The sequence below is a fragment of the Anolis carolinensis genome, unplaced genomic scaffold (genome assembly GCF_035594765.1).
Source record: "Anolis carolinensis isolate JA03-04 unplaced genomic scaffold, rAnoCar3.1.pri scaffold_14, whole genome shotgun sequence".
Lineage (NCBI taxonomy): Eukaryota > Metazoa > Chordata > Lepidosauria > Squamata > Dactyloidae > Anolis > Anolis carolinensis.
The window spans coordinates 4,942,053-4,959,329 of record NW_026943825.1 but is presented as its reverse complement, the minus strand read 5'-3'; the positions used below and the strand labels follow the sequence as shown (position 1 = coordinate 4,959,329).

Here is a 17,277-nt window from a genome sequence, read left to right as displayed (position 1 = left end):
TTATTTTTTTATTTTTTTATATTTTTAATTATTTTTATTTTCTTTTATTTTTTATTTTTCTTCCTTTTTCTTTTTCTGTTTTCCTACTTTCTATATAATCAAAATGTGCCCACTCTTTCGATGTTAATTTACTTTATTTCATATGATAAAAACCTTAACATTTTTTAAAAGGGTTTTTCTCCTAACGTTAAGTCTAGTCGTGTCTGACTCTGCGGGTTGGTGCTGATCTCCATTTCTAAGCCGAAGAGCCAGCGTTGTCCATAGACACCTCCAAGGTCATATGGCCACTGGCATGGCTGCATGGAGCTTGTTGCCTTCCCACTGGAGAAGTACCTATTGCTCTACTCACATTTACATGTTTTCGAACTGCTAGGTTGGCAGAAGCTGGGGCTAACAACGGGAACTCACCCTTCTCCCCAGATTCGAACCTGCAACCTTTCGGTCCACAAGTTCAGCAGCTCAGCACTTTAACATGCTGTGCTACTTGGGGCCTGTACAAAAAAGCATACATTTGTAAAAATAACATTGTCTTTGTGGGTGAAACTGGTTGCCCGAGAAGGTGTGTTAAGGCATAATTATGTACGTAGATGTACATTAGGAGAAATGTGCATTCTAAAATTCACAGTTCCGGTTTGAATAGTGTTTTTTAAAAAATAAAATAAAAGAAAACAGCAACTGATGTGCAAATGGGACAAAATGATTGCGAAAAGGAGACAACACCAATTGGATACATTTTGTCTGTCACTCGCTGGAACCATGACGTTGAAATGCATATATTCTTGAAACTGACACTAAAATGTGATATACAGTATTAGGAAAATTGTTTTTGAGAAATAGTCACAGGAGAAATTTGTGCAAAAACATATATGGATTTCTGAGCAAGGTTATACAAAAAACATTCAAATGGAAATGGTGAATGAAGAACATCTCAAGATTTGGTAGCTCCCATGTCAGAGGAGCACTGACTGCGCTCTGGGTTTTAGTCTGATATTTAAAGGAATTATCAAAAATATTGCAAGTATCTGGTGGAATACTTTGAATGGATCCTTTAAAGTTGAGAGTAATACCTGGAGTAGAATGAATGTCCCACTAACATGGAGGATATCGCTGTATTTTAAGAAAACATAGATTTGGAATTTGTCACATACGGTAGTTCAAGGATGGAAAATGCCAAAAGGTATCAACTCGGTTGACTCAAGAAGTTCCAACAACAAAGGCTTCCTCCCTTCCCAGCATTGCCACAGCTTTCCCATGAATATACACCACCCCACGAAGTACATATCATCTGCTAAATGATAATAACAGAACGAAATAAAAATAAAATAGTTCCCAACTCCGCCTCTGTTTTAATTATCAAGAGTATTAGTCCCTTTAATCTTTCTGGAGCACAGATCAGATCTTCATTGAAGGGGTCTATGAAACATGAGAAGTCAATCCTTCCATGAGACAAGCCTTGAACACACAGCAACTTTATCCACAATGTAGAGAATCCCTTCTGTTCAGCTTCCCCGGTCCAACCCCGAGCCCCTAGACAAAAAATGGTTAAGGAACGTTATGGAAAAGTTGTACTCACCTTCCATCGTAAGTTCTTCTGCAGAAACACAGCCAGGCAAGCAGAAGGGGAAGAAAAAGAGAAACAGGCAGTTAAATTCCATTCTTGGGGTCGCATGAGCTGCACAATTCCCACCTCTGCTCTAAAATGTAGCACAATTCATGAATAGTCAATGAGAGCAGGTGACCTCCTGGTTAGTTGGGCAGAAAATCCATTCTGGAGTTTGGTCTAGACCAGGGGTCCTCAAACTTTTTAAGCCGAGGGCCGGACCACAATCCTTCAGACTGTTGAGGGGCCGGATTATCATTTGAAAAAAAAAATCTCAGTTACCCTTGTTGTCTTATATGTGTTTTATTGCATCGAGAAATGAGAATTTTTGTTGTTATAAGAAATGTATGGAGTTGCTCGGAAACCTCTCAATAAAAATTAATTATAAAAAAGAAGGAAAAATACAAACAAATTCTGATGCACACTGCACATGTCTTATTTGTAGTGCAAAAACAACAATAACAACAACAACAAGAACAATGAAAGAACAATACAATATTTAAAAATAAAAATAATTTTAACCAACATACATTTATCAGGATTTCAATGGGAAGTGTGCTTCTGCTTCTGGCCAATGAGATAGTCAAGTTAATTAGGGTTGTTGTTGTTGTTGTTGTTGTTGTTGTTGTTGTTGTGTGCCTTCAAGTCATTTCAGACTTTGGGCCAGCCTAAGTCTAAAATGTATTTATTTATTATTTATTTATTAACTGCATTTATTTACTACATTTGTATCACACCCTTCTCACCCCAAAGGTGACTCAGAGTGGCTTACAAATTATATGTACATACAATATATTATATTATTAGCATAACACAATATTAGCTATATATTACTTTATTGAACTATACCACTATACTGTAATATTATTAGTAATATTATATGTAATATAGAATATATAATTAATATTATTATATGTTATTATTATTAGTGTTATATTGTATTACATTATAATATTATTATCAATATTATATGTATATACAATACAGTAGAGTCTCACTTATCCAACACTCGCTTATCCAACGTTCTGGATTATCCAACACATTTTTGTAGTCAATATTTTCAATACATCGTGATATTTTAGTGCTAAATTCGTAAATACAGTAATTACTACATAGCATTACTGCGTATTGAACTACTTTTTCTGTCAAATTTGTTGTATAACATGATGTTTTGGTGCTTAATTTGTAAAATCATAACCTAATTTGATGTGTAATAGGCTTTTCCTTAATCCCTCCTTATTATCCAACATATTCGCTTATCCAAAGTTCTGCCGGCCCATTTATGTTGGATAAGTGAGACTCTACTGTATATTATATTATAAAACTGAGGGCAGGGGCCAGGTATATGACCTCGGAGGGCCGCATCCGGCCCCTGGGCCTTAGTTTGGGGACCCCTGGTCTAGACTTTCAAGGAGCTAGCCAAAGCACTCAATCCAAATTAGGTTCACTACTTCGATAGTTCCTCTAAAACTCAATGTAGATGAACCAGTTCACTGTCAATAGTGTCACAGGAAATCTGCTACAAAACAGGAGCTTTTTTGTTGAGTTCCAGGGCAAGAGAAGCAAATGGCGAAAACAGTCACTGCCAGAAGCAAAAGAGAGTTTTAACTATGCTGATGATCGTGCCATCACTGCTCAAGAAGGGACTTTGAAATGCTTGAACAGAAGCTCTCTGAAGTTCTAGGTGCTCTTACCGCCTATTACAGGGGAAACCAGCTGATCCCTAATCCATCTAAACTACAGGTGTGTGCTTTTCACCTTCACAACAGACAAGTTTCTCGAGATCTGAGTACAACCGGGGAAGGAATCCCATTGGAGCATTGCAGCACAACAACATATCTGGGAATCACTCTGGATCACTCTCTGACTTGAATATCAAGCAAAAGTGGGTGCTAGAAATAATATCATATGAAAGCTGATTGGCACAACCCAGAGATCACAACCGGTCACAGTGAAGACTTCTTGCGCTTTGCCACTCTGCTGTTGAATACGCATGCCCAGTGTTAAAACAGTGAACGTGGCTCTTAATGAGACATACTGCATTATCACAGGATGTCTACGCCCAACACCGCTGGAAAAATTATACTGTTTAGCTGGTATTGCACCACCTGACATCCCTAGGGAAATAGCAGCCATTAACGAAAGGACCAAGGCATTGACATCTCTGGCCAATCCTCTAGTCGGATACCAACCAGCATGCCAATGCCTTAAATCAAGAAACAGCTAAGATCTTCAGAGACACTCACAGAAACACCTCAGCAAGTGAGAGTCCAAAAGTGGCAGGTTAAAACCTGGAACCCCAATCCATGGCTGATACAGAATGCGAGACTCCCCCCCATGGCACACAAAAGACTGAGCATCTTGGAAGGCACTGAACAGACCGTGCTCTGGCACCACGAGGTGAAGAGTCAATATTAAGAAATGAATTTACAAAGTGGAGTTTATGACATGCGAGTGTGGAGAAGAGCAAACCTCAGACCACTTACTACAATGCAGCCTGAGCCCTGCCGCATGCACAGCGAAGGACCTTCTCACAGCGACGCCAGAGGCACTCCAAGTGGCCAGCTTCTGGTCCAAGGACACGTAATATAATGCCAAGTTTTTAATGTTGTGTTTTTAAATACATGATACCCTCAATTTGCTTCTGACATGATAAATAAATAATATCATACTGAGATAGATATTTCAAGTGTGGGCATGCAGGGCTGGCCCTAGGTAATTTTCAAGTGTAAGCGAACAGAATTTTGGTGCCCCACCGCCCCAAACCAATCACTGAAAAATAAAAGCATTGGATAAGCGAAAATGTTGGATAATAAGGAGGGATGTGCGCATGTGGGAGCACCTCAACTGTGCCCCCTAGAGGATGGCGCCACAGGCAACTGCCTAATTTGCCTCACGGTTGAACCGCCCCTGTGGGCATGCTATTTACATGAGCAATTTAAAGCACAAAATTGAGCGCAAATATGCACACGCAAAACCTAAGTCTGGATATGATGATTAAATAGCCTGCAGCAGTTAAAAACTTTCTTTTGGTGCTGAAAAGATAGCCAAGGGAGACTCCTTCTCTAGGGAGAAAAATCAGTGGAGGGGGAGAGGGAAGGGAAATGAACTCCTTCTCACCATGCCTCCTCTTTTTACAAGTTGATGAATTTTTTCACAAGTCTGACATTCTGTGTAACATAGCATAACACTGCCACATAGATCACTTCTGTTCTGGCTGCCAGCCCTTTTTCAGGATCCTATATTCCATACCCTTTCACCCCATCCCATAAGTGAGCCAGCAAGTCATAGACGCTGCAGATGCAGCTTTGTACGTTTGTGCTGCCTCTTGTTGACCTTCCATTGCAGTGGTCAAAACTGTTATTCTTTTGCATGGCCTTTGGTTTATAAAACTGCGAGTGCTGTGCTTTCGAACGGTGTAATTTATAGAGTCTATTGGCATCACTTGGGGAAGTCCTGGTGGGCGGAAAGCAATTAGCAAATACATTTCATACTTGACAGCAACAACAAGAGCAACAACAATGTCGTCGCTTAGGGCCTGGAGTGCAGCGGCCATAGTGGCCCAGTGTTTCTTCCAAAGGCCTAAACTTTTGGCCAAAGGAAGGAGGCAGCCAGACAGTTGCAAACCAAAGCACCGTTGTACGAGGGTTGAATGAAAAGTAATGCCTCCACCTTCGTAACACCTCAACAGATGACAGTCCTGGTCTGCGGCAGGTACTGGCTTGTTCAGGAGACTCTCCTCTACAGTTCCATTTGGAGGGAAGACTTACCATTGAACGGTTGTGTTGTTAAAGTGTGAAGTATGGAACCCTGCGCAGACGGGGAAGTCTTAGCATTGAACGGTTGTGTTGTTAAAGTGCGAAATATAGAACCCTGTGCAGAATGGGAAGCCTTAGCATTGAACGGTTGTGTTGTTAGTGTGAAGTATGGAACCCTGTGCAGACTGAGAAGCCTTAGCCTTGAACGGTTGTGTTGTTAAAGTGCGAAGTAAGGAACCCTGTGCAGAATGGGAAGCCTTAGCATTCAACGGTTGTGTTGTTAAAGTGCAAATTATGGAACCATGTGCAGATGGGGAAGCCTGAGCATTGAACGGTTGTGTTGTTAAAGTGCAAAGTATGGAACCCTGCGCAGACGGTCGGTCAATGCGACTTAAGCAATGTGCAGTCATTGAATTCTTCACCGCAGAAGGTGCCACCCCAAAGGAGATTCAGCAGAGAATGCAAGCTGTTTATGGTGATTGTGTTGATGTGAGGTTAAAGAGGTTGAGGTGGGAACATCTGACTTGCGTGACAAAGAAAGAGTTGAACGTCCTGTGACAGCAACCACTGAGTTTCACAAGCAAAAGGTTGACAGATTGATTTAGGACGATCGTTGTATCCCTCAGAGAGAAATTTCAAGCACAATTGGCATTTCACAAGAATGTGTGGGTCACATTATTGCTTTGCATGGTGATCGGAAGATCTGTGCACAATGGGGACTGTGGGACGCCGGTTGTGGAAACCGAGTGTTGACATCTTCCCGTGACGACTTCAGAAAACGTGTTCATAGTTGGCAGAAATGTATCCAATTGTCTGGTGATTATGTGGAAAAGTGAATAGTGATAGTTAAAGACCACATTCTAAGGATTATTTCTGCATTTGATTTATTAAAATATTCCCATCCAAACTGAAGTAACGAAGGTGGAGGCATTACTTTTCATTCAACCCTCGTATAATTCAACTCTGTTTGGTCTAGTTCTTCACAGCAAAAATAAAACAGTTTTTCCCCCCTCTGCCATGTGCAAATCCTTTTTGAGGCACCCTAAGAGGTCTCTCTTCCCCACCCCTATATCTCATACCACTCCCCCCATCTTCTCTTTTCCAGTCTAAATATTCTTCCAGCGTTTATTTTCTCACAGGATTTGTTTTCCATGGGGGCAGATTTGCAAATGCTCCAAATGAGGTTCGTAATAAGGATTTAAAAGATGAATAATGTTGGTCTGGAAGAACGAACCAATAAATCACACGAATTGAGTCATTCATCATCCACTGGAAATGTGCATGCTAAAAATCTCCCTGAATGGATCTGTGGCTGACAGTTTCTTAACTCACAGGATCCCGGTGTATCTGGCACGGCTTTGCTTGTTGGTTGTAAGCCCACGACTCAATGGGATGAAAGGGAAAGCACTCTGCACATGCTCCTTGTTGTTTATGCCATGTGCAAAAGGCCCAGTCCCTATGCTGTCTGGAGATTTACTATATATACTCGAGTATAAGCCGACCCGAATATAAGCCGAGGCACCTAATTTTACCATAAAAAAACTGGGACAACATTGACTCCAGTATAAGCCGAGATACCAATAAAATTGCCGTATCTTCTCGAGTATAAGCCGACCCAAATATAAGCCAAGGCACCTAATTTTACCACAAGAAATCTGGGAAAACATTGACTCGAGTATAAGCCGAGATACCAATAAAATTACCACATTTTCTCGAGTATAAGCCGACCCAAATATAAGCCAAGGCACCTAATTTTACCACAAGAAATCTCGGAAAACATTGACTCGAGTATAAGCCGAGGGTGGTAAATACATCGTGATATTTTGGTGCTAAATTCATAAATACAGTAATTACTGCGTAGCTTTACTGCATATTGAACTACTTTTTCTGTCAAATTTGTTGTATAACATGATGTTTTGGTGCTCAATTTGTAAAATCATCACTTAATTTGATGTTTGATAGGCTTTTTCTTAATCCCTCCTTATTATCCAACATATTCGCTTATCCAACATTCTGCTGGCCCGTTTATGTTGGATAAGTGAGACTCTACTGTACCAATAAATTTACATTAATTGAGGCACCAGTCGTTTAAATGTTTTGGGATCTTTACATCAAACTGTAATTTAAGATATTCAACTCTAATTAAATTATTATTTTCATCTTCTTCAATGTAAATGTGTTTATGTATCCTTTTAATAATCATAGAGTGAAATAATCAAAATAATAATAATAATAATAATAATAATAATAATAAATGCCGTAAAATAATAAATGTAAAAATAGAGTAAAATAATACATGTATTAATAATAAAAATAGAGTAAAATAAATGTAAAAGTAACAACAATAATAGAGTAAAATAATAAATGTAATAATAATAATTAATAGAATAAAATAATAAATGTATTAATACCAATAATAACAGAGAAAAATAATAAATGTACCATATGGTTGTTGTATGTCTTTCGGGCTGTACCATATATTTTCGAGTATAAGCTGACCCAAATATAAGCCAATCAGGATCCACACCCGAGTATAAGCCGAGGGGGCCTTTTTTAGTCCTAAAAAAAGGGCTGAAAAACTAGGCTTATACTCGAGTATATACAGCACATTCCTTAATCATTTTCAAAAAGCTATGGGCAATTTGCTGTGAAAAAACAGCTGGTCCACTGTAACTTCTTTGTTTCAAGCCTTTTTCTGTTCCAAACCAGAGTAAGTCCATTTAATTAGCAAGATTTGCATATGTGTTTACATCACATTCAGGAATTGATTTAATAGGATTTTGCCTTAGTCTCTTACCACTGGCTCTGAGCCTAAAGCAGTTTTGGGTTCCTAAGATTTTAAGCCCTTGTTTTGTTTTGTTTTTTAAATCGTTATTTATATAGGCCTCCCAATAACAATGTTCTATGGCCAGCTCACAAAACCATAAAATATTTAAAAAGACCATAGTCAAAACACAATAGCCAAGTGCAATGAATTGCAGCATGAAATATTGTGTTGGCAGCAGAGAAAATAAATCCAACTTACACAGCATCAGCACAGGCTCAATAAGATGCAAGAGGTTTGCCTTGTTTAGTCTCACTTCCCAGTTTGGCCACCAACAAACCTTCCAACAGACCTCACAACCTCTGAGGATGCCTGTCATAGATGTGGGTGAAATGTCAGGAGAGAATGCTTCTAGAACATGGCCATACAGCCTGGAAAACTCACAGGTTAATCACCTTGATTAGCATTGAATAGCTTCATCTCCTGGCTTCTTCCTGCCTGGGGGCATCCATTGTTTAGAGTCGTTAGCTGCCCCTGGTTAATTCATGTCTGGAACTCCTCTGTTTTCAGAGTGTTGCTTCTTATTTACTGTTCTGATTTTTGAGTTTTTTTAATACTGGTAGCCAGATTTTGTTCAGTATATGGCTCAAGTATTTTATAATGTACTAGCTGTGCCCGGCCACGCATTGCTGTGGCGAAGTATGGTGGTATGGGAAATAAAGTCTTCAGGAATTGGTGGTAGTTAAGGTAAAGGGTAAAGGTTTTCCCCTGACATTAAGTCCATTATAAATGGGTTATATAGCTGTGTGGAAGGGCCTTGAGTCTACACTGCCATATAATCCAGTTAAAATCAGATAATCTGTATTTTAAAGGCAGTGTGGAAGAGGCCTAAGTGAGGCTTAAGTCTGCCTATCCCCTGGGCTGAGTGGGTTGCTAGGAGACCAAGTGGGTGGAGCTTAGCCTTCTAAATGGCAGCAATTGGATAAAAACAATTATTACTCTCCCTCTAATTAGGACTTTATTTTTTGTTTTCTTTTTGTTGTATGAACATAGAGGCATGGATGAGGGGTTGTGCTGCCAAGCTTAGTGTTTCTGGGATGTGTAGTTTTGTTGTTTTGTCCTGGGCCGAAATTTCATTACCTTTTTATATATATAGATGGTTTTAAATCTATTTATTGTATTTTGTTAAATTACCTAATTGTTTTAATTGCTTATGTTTTATCTTTTTGTATTGTATATTGGCATTGAATTTGGCCAGATTGTGAGCCACCCTGAGTCCCTTCGGGTGAGAAGGGCGGGATAGAAATGATGGAAATAAATATATATAAACCTTTCTTGCTTAGTTATCCATACCTCACAACCTCTGAGGATGCCTGCCATGGATGTGGGAGAAACGTCAGGAGAGAATACTTCTAGAACATGGCCAAACAGCCCGGAAAACATACAACAACCCTGTGATCCCGGCCATGAAAGCCTTCGACAACACAAAGATTTCAGTTCTCAATATGAAACACTGGAATAAGGTTACAAAGGCAACAAAAGGCAGCTCAGTGGGAATGGGGAACACACACTGAACACAGCTGTGACAAATTAAATTAAAAAACACTAATAATGAATGCAATTACTAGCAAATGGTGGATGTAAAATAGACACAGTTAGCACTGAGCAGGAAAGATATTTAGAATGGAAGGAGGAGGGTTGGCCTTTAGTTTCAGGACCATGGACAGCAAACAGAAGGACTATAAGCGGGCCTTTCTAGATTGGAATTCCCGCTCTTCCTAATCTTGGATTCTCTCTTAATGTTTAGGCCAGGGGTCCTCAAACTTTTAAAGCAGAGGGCCGGTCCACAATCCTTCAGACTGTTGAGGGGCCGAATTATCATTTGGAGAAAAAAAACGAACAAATTCCTATGCATACTGCACATGTCTTATTTGTAGTGCAAAACAACAACAATAACAATGAAAGAACAATACAATATTTAAAAATGAAAATAATTCTAACCAACATAAACCTATCAGGATTTCAATAGGAAGTGTGAGCCTGCTTCTGGCCAATGAGATAGTCAGGTTAATTAGGATTGTTGTTGTTGTGTGTCTTCAAGTCATTTCAGACTTTGGGCGAGCCGAAGTCCAAAATTATTTATTTATTTATTTACTAAATTTATTTACTACATTTATATCCCACCGTTCTCACCCCGGAGGGAACTCAGAGCAGCTGTATGTACATACAGTATATTATATTATTAGCATAACACAATATTAGCATTATACTATATTGAACTATACCACTATACTGTAATATTATATGTAATATATAACATATAATTAATATTATTATATGGCATTATTGTTAGTATTATATTGTATAAAATGATAATATTATTATCAATATTACATGTATATACAATATATTATATTATTAAAACTGATATAAAAATATTATATTATAAATGAGGGCGGGGGCCAGGTAAATTACCTTGGAGGGCCACATCCGGCCCCCGGGCCTTAGTTTGGGGACCCCTGGTTTAGGCGAATCCATTGCTCCGTGTTGTAGTCCCTAAAGTAAAGCAGCAGCTATCACATATACAAGTCGAATCACACAATCTGTATGGAAAAAGTCACACGAGAAAGGACAAAGACCCACCCCGAGGAAAAGTGTTCTTGCCATACTTCAAGGGAACCACTGGCCACAAAGGGAAGCTGATGAAGAAACACAACCTACAAACTATCTACAGACCCACGAAGAAAATAAAGAACAGCACTCAGAAAACAGGGGAATTCCAGGCTGGAAACAATCAGGGCCAGCTAACACCTCCCAACAAAGGATTCCCCCAGGCAGGAAGCAGCCAGGTGTTGAATCTGCAAGGCTATTCAATGCTAATTAAGGTGGCCAGAGTCAACATTCACTCTATGGAGCCCCTGATGGCATAGTGGGTTAAAGCCTTGTGACTTGAAGGTTGACTTGAAGCAAAGGCTGAGTTTGTGCAAAATAAATAAATAAATAAAATTAAATTAAATTAAATAAATAAATAAAATTCCAGCAATGTTATTCTTTTATCATTTGGAGGAATGGCCTGATGCTCCAAAGGGCGGGATATAAATGTATTAAATAAATAAATAAATAAATAAATAAATTTCCTACTTTTTCTTGTGTGCAAGGCAAAGACTGAGTTTGTGCAAAATAAATAAATAAATAAATAAAATTCCAGCAATGTTATTCTTTTATCATTTGGAGGCATGGCCTGATGCTCTAAAGGGCGGGATATAAATGTATTAAATAAATAAATAAATAAATAAATAAATAAATAAATAAATAAATAAATTTCCTACTTTTTCTTGTGTGCAAGGCAAAGGCCGAGTTTGTGCAAAATAAATAAATAAATAAATAAAATTCCAGCAATGTTTTCTTTTATCATTTGGAGGCATGGCCTGATGCTCCAAAGGGCGGGATATAAATGTATTAAATAATACCTTGTTTCCCCAAAAATAAGACAGTGTCGTATATTAATTTTTGCTCCCAAAGAGGCGCTAGGTCTTATTTTCAGGGGATGTCTTATTTTTCCACAAAGAAAAATTCACGTTTATGGTTGAATGTTTAAAAAATGAAAATTTATTATCTACTGTACAGTAGTTGTCATCACAAACCAGCATAACCAAACTGTGAATCCTTTCAAGAATTTCTATATTATATTTTATTGCTATACTGTTTTTAAATTACTGTTTTAAATTTCTGTTCATATGTAAATTTATGTTGTTGTTGGGCTTGTCCCTGTGTAAGCTGCCCTGAGTCCCTTCTGGGAGATGGAGGTGGGATACAAGAATAAAGTTATTATATTATTATTATTATTATTATTATTATTATTATTATTATTATTATTATTATTTCTTATTCCTACCTTTATTTCCATGTACAACAATCCTGCATGCTTCCAAACAAAAACTTTGCTAGGTCTTACTTTCAGGGGAGGCCTTATATTTAGCAACTAGCTGTGCCCGGCCACGCGTTGCTGTGGCAAAGTATGGTGGTATGGGAAATAAAGTATTGAAGAATTGGTGGTAGTTAAGGTAAAGGGTAAAGGTTTTCTCCTGACATTAAGTCCAGTTGTGTCCGACTGCACACTGAAGTGGATTATATGGCAGTGTGGAGTCAAGATAATCCAGTTCAAAGCAGATAATATGAGATTATAAATGGATTATATAGCTGTGTGGAAGGGCCCTTGAGTCTACACTGCCATATAATCCAGTTCAAATCAGATAATCTGTATTTTATAGGCAGTGTGGAAGAGGCCTAAGTGAGGCCTAACTCTTCCTGTCCCCTGGGCTGCGTGGGTTGCTAGGAGACCAAGTGGGCGGAGCTTAGCCTTCTAACTGGCAGCAATTGGATAAAAACAATTATTCCTCTCCCTCTAATTAGGACTTTATTTTTCTTTTGTTTTTTTTTGTATGAACATAGAGGCATGGATGAGGGGTTGTGTTGCCAAGATTAGTGTTTCTGGGATGTGTAGTTTTGTTGTTTTGTCCTAGGCCGAAATTTCATTACCTTTTTATATAGATAGATTCAGCAAAACCTCTACTAGGTCTTATTTTCTGGGGATGTGTTATTTTCAGGGAAACAGGGTAAATAAATAAATAAATAAATTTCCTACTTTTTCTTGTGTGCAAGGCAAAGGCCGAGTTTGTGCAAAATAAATAAATAAATAAAATTCCAGCAATGTTTTTCTTTTATCATTTGGAGGCATGGCCTGATGCTCCGGCACATGCCACGGAAGTTCTCCGATTGCCACCTGGTGGTGCCCAGCCTGCTCAACAGTGACTAAGGAGTAGAAGCCATGCCCTAGGAGATGTTCCACAGGGAGAAAAAGACACACACACACACACTGCATGCATTGCATTTTTTGGCAGCCGTGCTTGGCAACCGACCTTGGGCTGTCCTTGCAGGGAACGCCAAGGCTGGCTGGGCCTGGAGCCCCCTGCGACAAGGAAAGCAATTCAGCAGGAAAAGAAAAATAGGAGCGGAGTCACTCGGCACCCATCATGGGAAGCAAAGCTAACGGGAACAGGCAGGTGGGCACCACTGCAGGCCTGCCTATGGGTATGGCGTGAGCGAGAGGGATGGAGAAGGGCTGATTCAAAAAAAAGGCAGGGAGAGGGGGAAAGAGAATAAACAAAGGGGAGCTGGAGGGGAGGAGAGGGAGGAGAGAGGCAAGGCAGCCAAAGGAGCAGTCTGCGGAAAGAAATATTGAAGCTGATGAACTGACGGAGCAGGGAGAGACCATTCCAGCCTGTGGATAGTTTAGTACAGTAGCAAAGGACATAGTTTTATTTATTACCCTTATTTATTACCCTTCTTCCGTCTAAAGAACTCAAAGCAGGATATGTCGCCCTTTCTCCCCAGCCCACCTATGTTAAATTTAAAGCAACCATGTGGTGACAATAGCATCCATTTAAATGAAAGGATGAATTCATTCCAGGTTTGAGTCTGATAGGAGGAACCCAAAATGCTGAATCATACAAATATGAGGGTTGGATGAAAAGTAAGGCCTCCACCTTTGTAGGTTAAAAGGTAAAGGTTTCCCCTGATGTTTCTCTCCATTTCTAAACCGAAGAGCCGACATTGTCCATAGACATCTCCAGGTCATGTAGCCGGCATGACTGCATGGAGCACCATTGCCTTCCCACCGGAGCGGTACCTATTGATCTACTCACATTTGCATGTTTTCGAACTGCTAGGTTGGCAGGAGCTAGGGCTAACAGTGGGCGCTCATTCCATTCCCGGGATTTGAACCTGGGACCTCCAGGTAAATGACCTTGGAGGGCCGCATCCGGCCCCCGGGCCTTAGTTTGGGGACCCCTGCTCTAGATCATCTCTATGAGGGTTGAATGAAAAGTAATGCCTCCACCTTCGTAATTCCTCAACAAATGGCAGTCCTGGTCTGCGGCAGGTCCTGGCTTGTTCAGTAGACTCCCCTCTACAGTTAGTTCCATTTGGCGGGAAGCCTTAGCATTGAATGGTTGTGTTGTTAAAGAGCGAAGTATGGAACCCTGCGCAGACGGGGAAGCCTTAGCATTGAACTGTTGTGTTGTTAAAGTGCGAAGCATGGAACCCTGCGCAGACGGGGAAGCCTTAGCATTGAATGGTTGTGTTGTTAAAGTGCGAAGCATGGAACCCTGCGCAGATGGGGAAGCCTTAGTATTGAATGGTTGTGTTGTTAAAGTGCGAAGCATGGAACCCTGCGCAGACGGGGAAGCCTTAGCATTGAATGGTTGTGTTGTTAAAGTGCGAAGCATGGAACCCTGCGCAGACGGGGAAGCCTTAGCATTGAACGATTGTGTTGTTAAAGTGCGAAGCATGAAACCCTGTGCAGACGGAGAAGCCTTAGCATTGAATGGTTGTGTTGTTAAAGAGCGAAGTATGGAACCCTGTGCAGACGGGGAAGCCTTAGCATTGAATGGTTGTGTTGTTAAAATGCAAAGTATGGAACCCTGCACAGATGGGGAAGCCTCAGCATTGAACGGTTGTGTTGTTAAAGTGTGAAGTATGGAACCCTGTGCAAACGGTCAGTCAATGCAACTTAAGCAACGTGCAGTCACTGAATTCTTGAGAGAAGAAGGTATCGCCCCAAAGGAGATTCATCAGAGAATGCAAGTTGTTTGTGGTGATTGTGTTGATGTGAGTCCTATGCATTGCTGGGTGAGCAAGATTAAAGATGTTGAGGTGGGAATGTCTGAAGAGTTGGACATTCTGTGACAGCAACCACCGAGTTTCACAAGCAAAAGATTGATTCAGGACGATCGCCGTATCACTCAGAGAGAAATTTCAAGCATAATGGGCATTTCACAAGAATGTGTGGGTCACATTATTGCTTTGCTTGGCTATCGGAAGACCTGTGCACGATGGGGACTGTGAGATGCTGGTTGCGGAAACAGAGTGTCAACTTCTTCTGTGACGGCTTCAGAAAACTTGTTCATCGTTGGCAGAAATGTATCCAATTGTCTGGTGATGATGTGGAAAAGTGAATAGAGGTAGTTAAAGAGCACATTCTAAGGATTGTTTCTGTGTTGGATTGATTAAAATATTCCCACCCAAACTGAAGTAACGAAGGTGGAGGCATTACTTTTCATTCAACCCTCATATTATCCTTCAACTCTAGCTGTTTTGGCTAGGGCTGTTGGGAGTTGCAGCCACGTGCAAATGATCACCCATTCTCCATTCCTGCCATGGAAGTTGTTCTACAAGGGAAACTGTTCACCGTCTCCATGAAAAATTCAGTCTATATTATTGGTGGAGGAAGGGCATTATGTAGTGGTGCCCTTCCAATTTTTCTGCCTTAACACATCCTCTGTTCTTATGCTACAACGGGAGCACGATTTGGAGGCAATTCCCTACTGGGGATGAGATTCTGGCCCATAATATGAGTTGGGCTGAGCGAGAACATAAAAGACCCTTCCAGAATCACAAAAAGATGTTTGTGCTTATGGACTGCAAACGACTCACGGTAGCAGTTTCCGAAAATTTGCTCTTTTGAACTTCAGTGGCCCTGAACTGTTCAGGCATGGTTCCTCAGGGTGTTCAACTTGGAACACTGTGTCCAGTTCCGAGCACCACAGTTCAAGAAGGATGCCGACAAGCTGGAACATCTCCAGAGAAGGGCAACCAAGATGTACAAAATACTCTCAAGACGAATGATTGAGGAGGCTGGGCATGTTTAGTTTGGAGACAAGTAGACATAGAGGTGATGTGATAGTCATAATATCAGAACGGAGTGAGCTTGTGTTTGGAAGAATCACAAAATCACTTAGTTAGAAGAAACTAAAAGGGCTGTTGAAGGCTTTCATGGCTTTCATGGCCAGAATCACTGGGTTGCTGTGAGTTTTCCGGGCTGTATAGCCACATTCCAGAAGTATTCTCTCCTGATGTTTTACCCACATCTATGGCAGGCACCCTCACAACCTTTGAGGATGCCTGCCATAGATGTGGGCGAAACGTCAGGAGAGAATACCGTATAGACTCGAGTATAAGACGACTCGAATATAAGCTGAGGCACCTAATTTTACCACAAAAAAACTGACTCCAGTATAAGCCAAGGGTGGTAAATTTCAGAAATAAAAATAGATACCAATAAAATTACATTAATTAAGGCATCGGTAGGTTAAATGTTTTTGAATATTTACATCAAGATCAAATTTAAGATAAGACTGTCCAACTCTGATCAAATCATTATTCTCATCTTCTTCAACGTACATGTGCTTATGTATCCTTTTAATAATAATAGAGTAAAATAAGAAATGTAATAATAATAATAATAATAATAATAATAATAAATACAGGAAAATAATACATGTAATAATAAATAGAGTAAAATAATAAATGCAATAATAATAATAATAATAAGATCAGAGTGAAATAATAAATGTAATAATAATAATAATAATAATAATAATAATAGAGTAAATAAAATACATGTGCTTATGTATCCTTTTAATAATAATAGAGTAAAGTAATACATGAAATAATAATAATAATAATATAGGAAAATAATACATGTAATAAAATGCAATGATAATAATATCAGAGTGAAATAATAAATGTATTATTATTAATAATAATAAAAATAGAGTAAAATAAGTGCAATTGTAGCCACAACAATAGAGAAAAATAATAAATGTATACCAATAATAATAGAGAAAAATAATAAATGTACCATATATTCTCGAGTATAAGCTGACCCAAATATCCTTGGGAGAGTAATGGGCTCTCGGATGTATCTCAATGGATTGTCATTGATGAATGCACTGGGGATGTTGAGGAGGAGGACAGCACTTTACACCTACATGATTCACTTCAACAGGAACACTCTTCAGGGGACATACACACTGTCTTGCACAAAAGGGACCCTGTCAATCCTCAAAGGAAACAGGTCTTGGTAGTAGGTGACTCCCTCCTTAGAGGAACGGAAGCCATCATTTCCAGACCGGATGGGATGGCTCGAGAAACATGCTGCCTCCCGGGGGCAAAAATACACCATATCACTCAGAGGCTCAGCAGGCTCCTAAAGCCCCATCACCCTCCCCACCTTATGTTGATTCATGTAGGTACCAATGACACCGCTAGGCATACTTTTCAAAAGATCACAAATGATTTTCGAGCTCTGGGAA

The 17,277-nt window shown here is 39.7% G+C and overlaps 1 protein-coding gene across 25 annotated transcripts in view; it reads right to left on the bottom strand.

Annotated features, from left to right (window-relative positions):
- nrxn2 (neurexin 2) overlaps positions 1 to 17,277 on the bottom strand; it is a 540,133-nt gene that overhangs the window by 444,579 nt on the left and 78,277 nt on the right. For 21 of the 25 annotated variants that reach the window (XM_062965405.1, XM_062965382.1, XM_062965398.1 and 18 more), the window contains exon 3: positions 1,574 to 1,591. The exons of 2 other annotated variants lie outside the window; for them this stretch is intronic. In XM_062965405.1, coding sequence (XP_062821475.1) covers positions 1,574 to 1,591 — 18 coding nt within the window. The remainder of the gene's footprint in view (positions 1 to 1,573; positions 1,592 to 17,277) is intronic. 2 more of the 25 variants (XM_062965384.1, XM_062965391.1) reach the window with 1 other exon arrangement.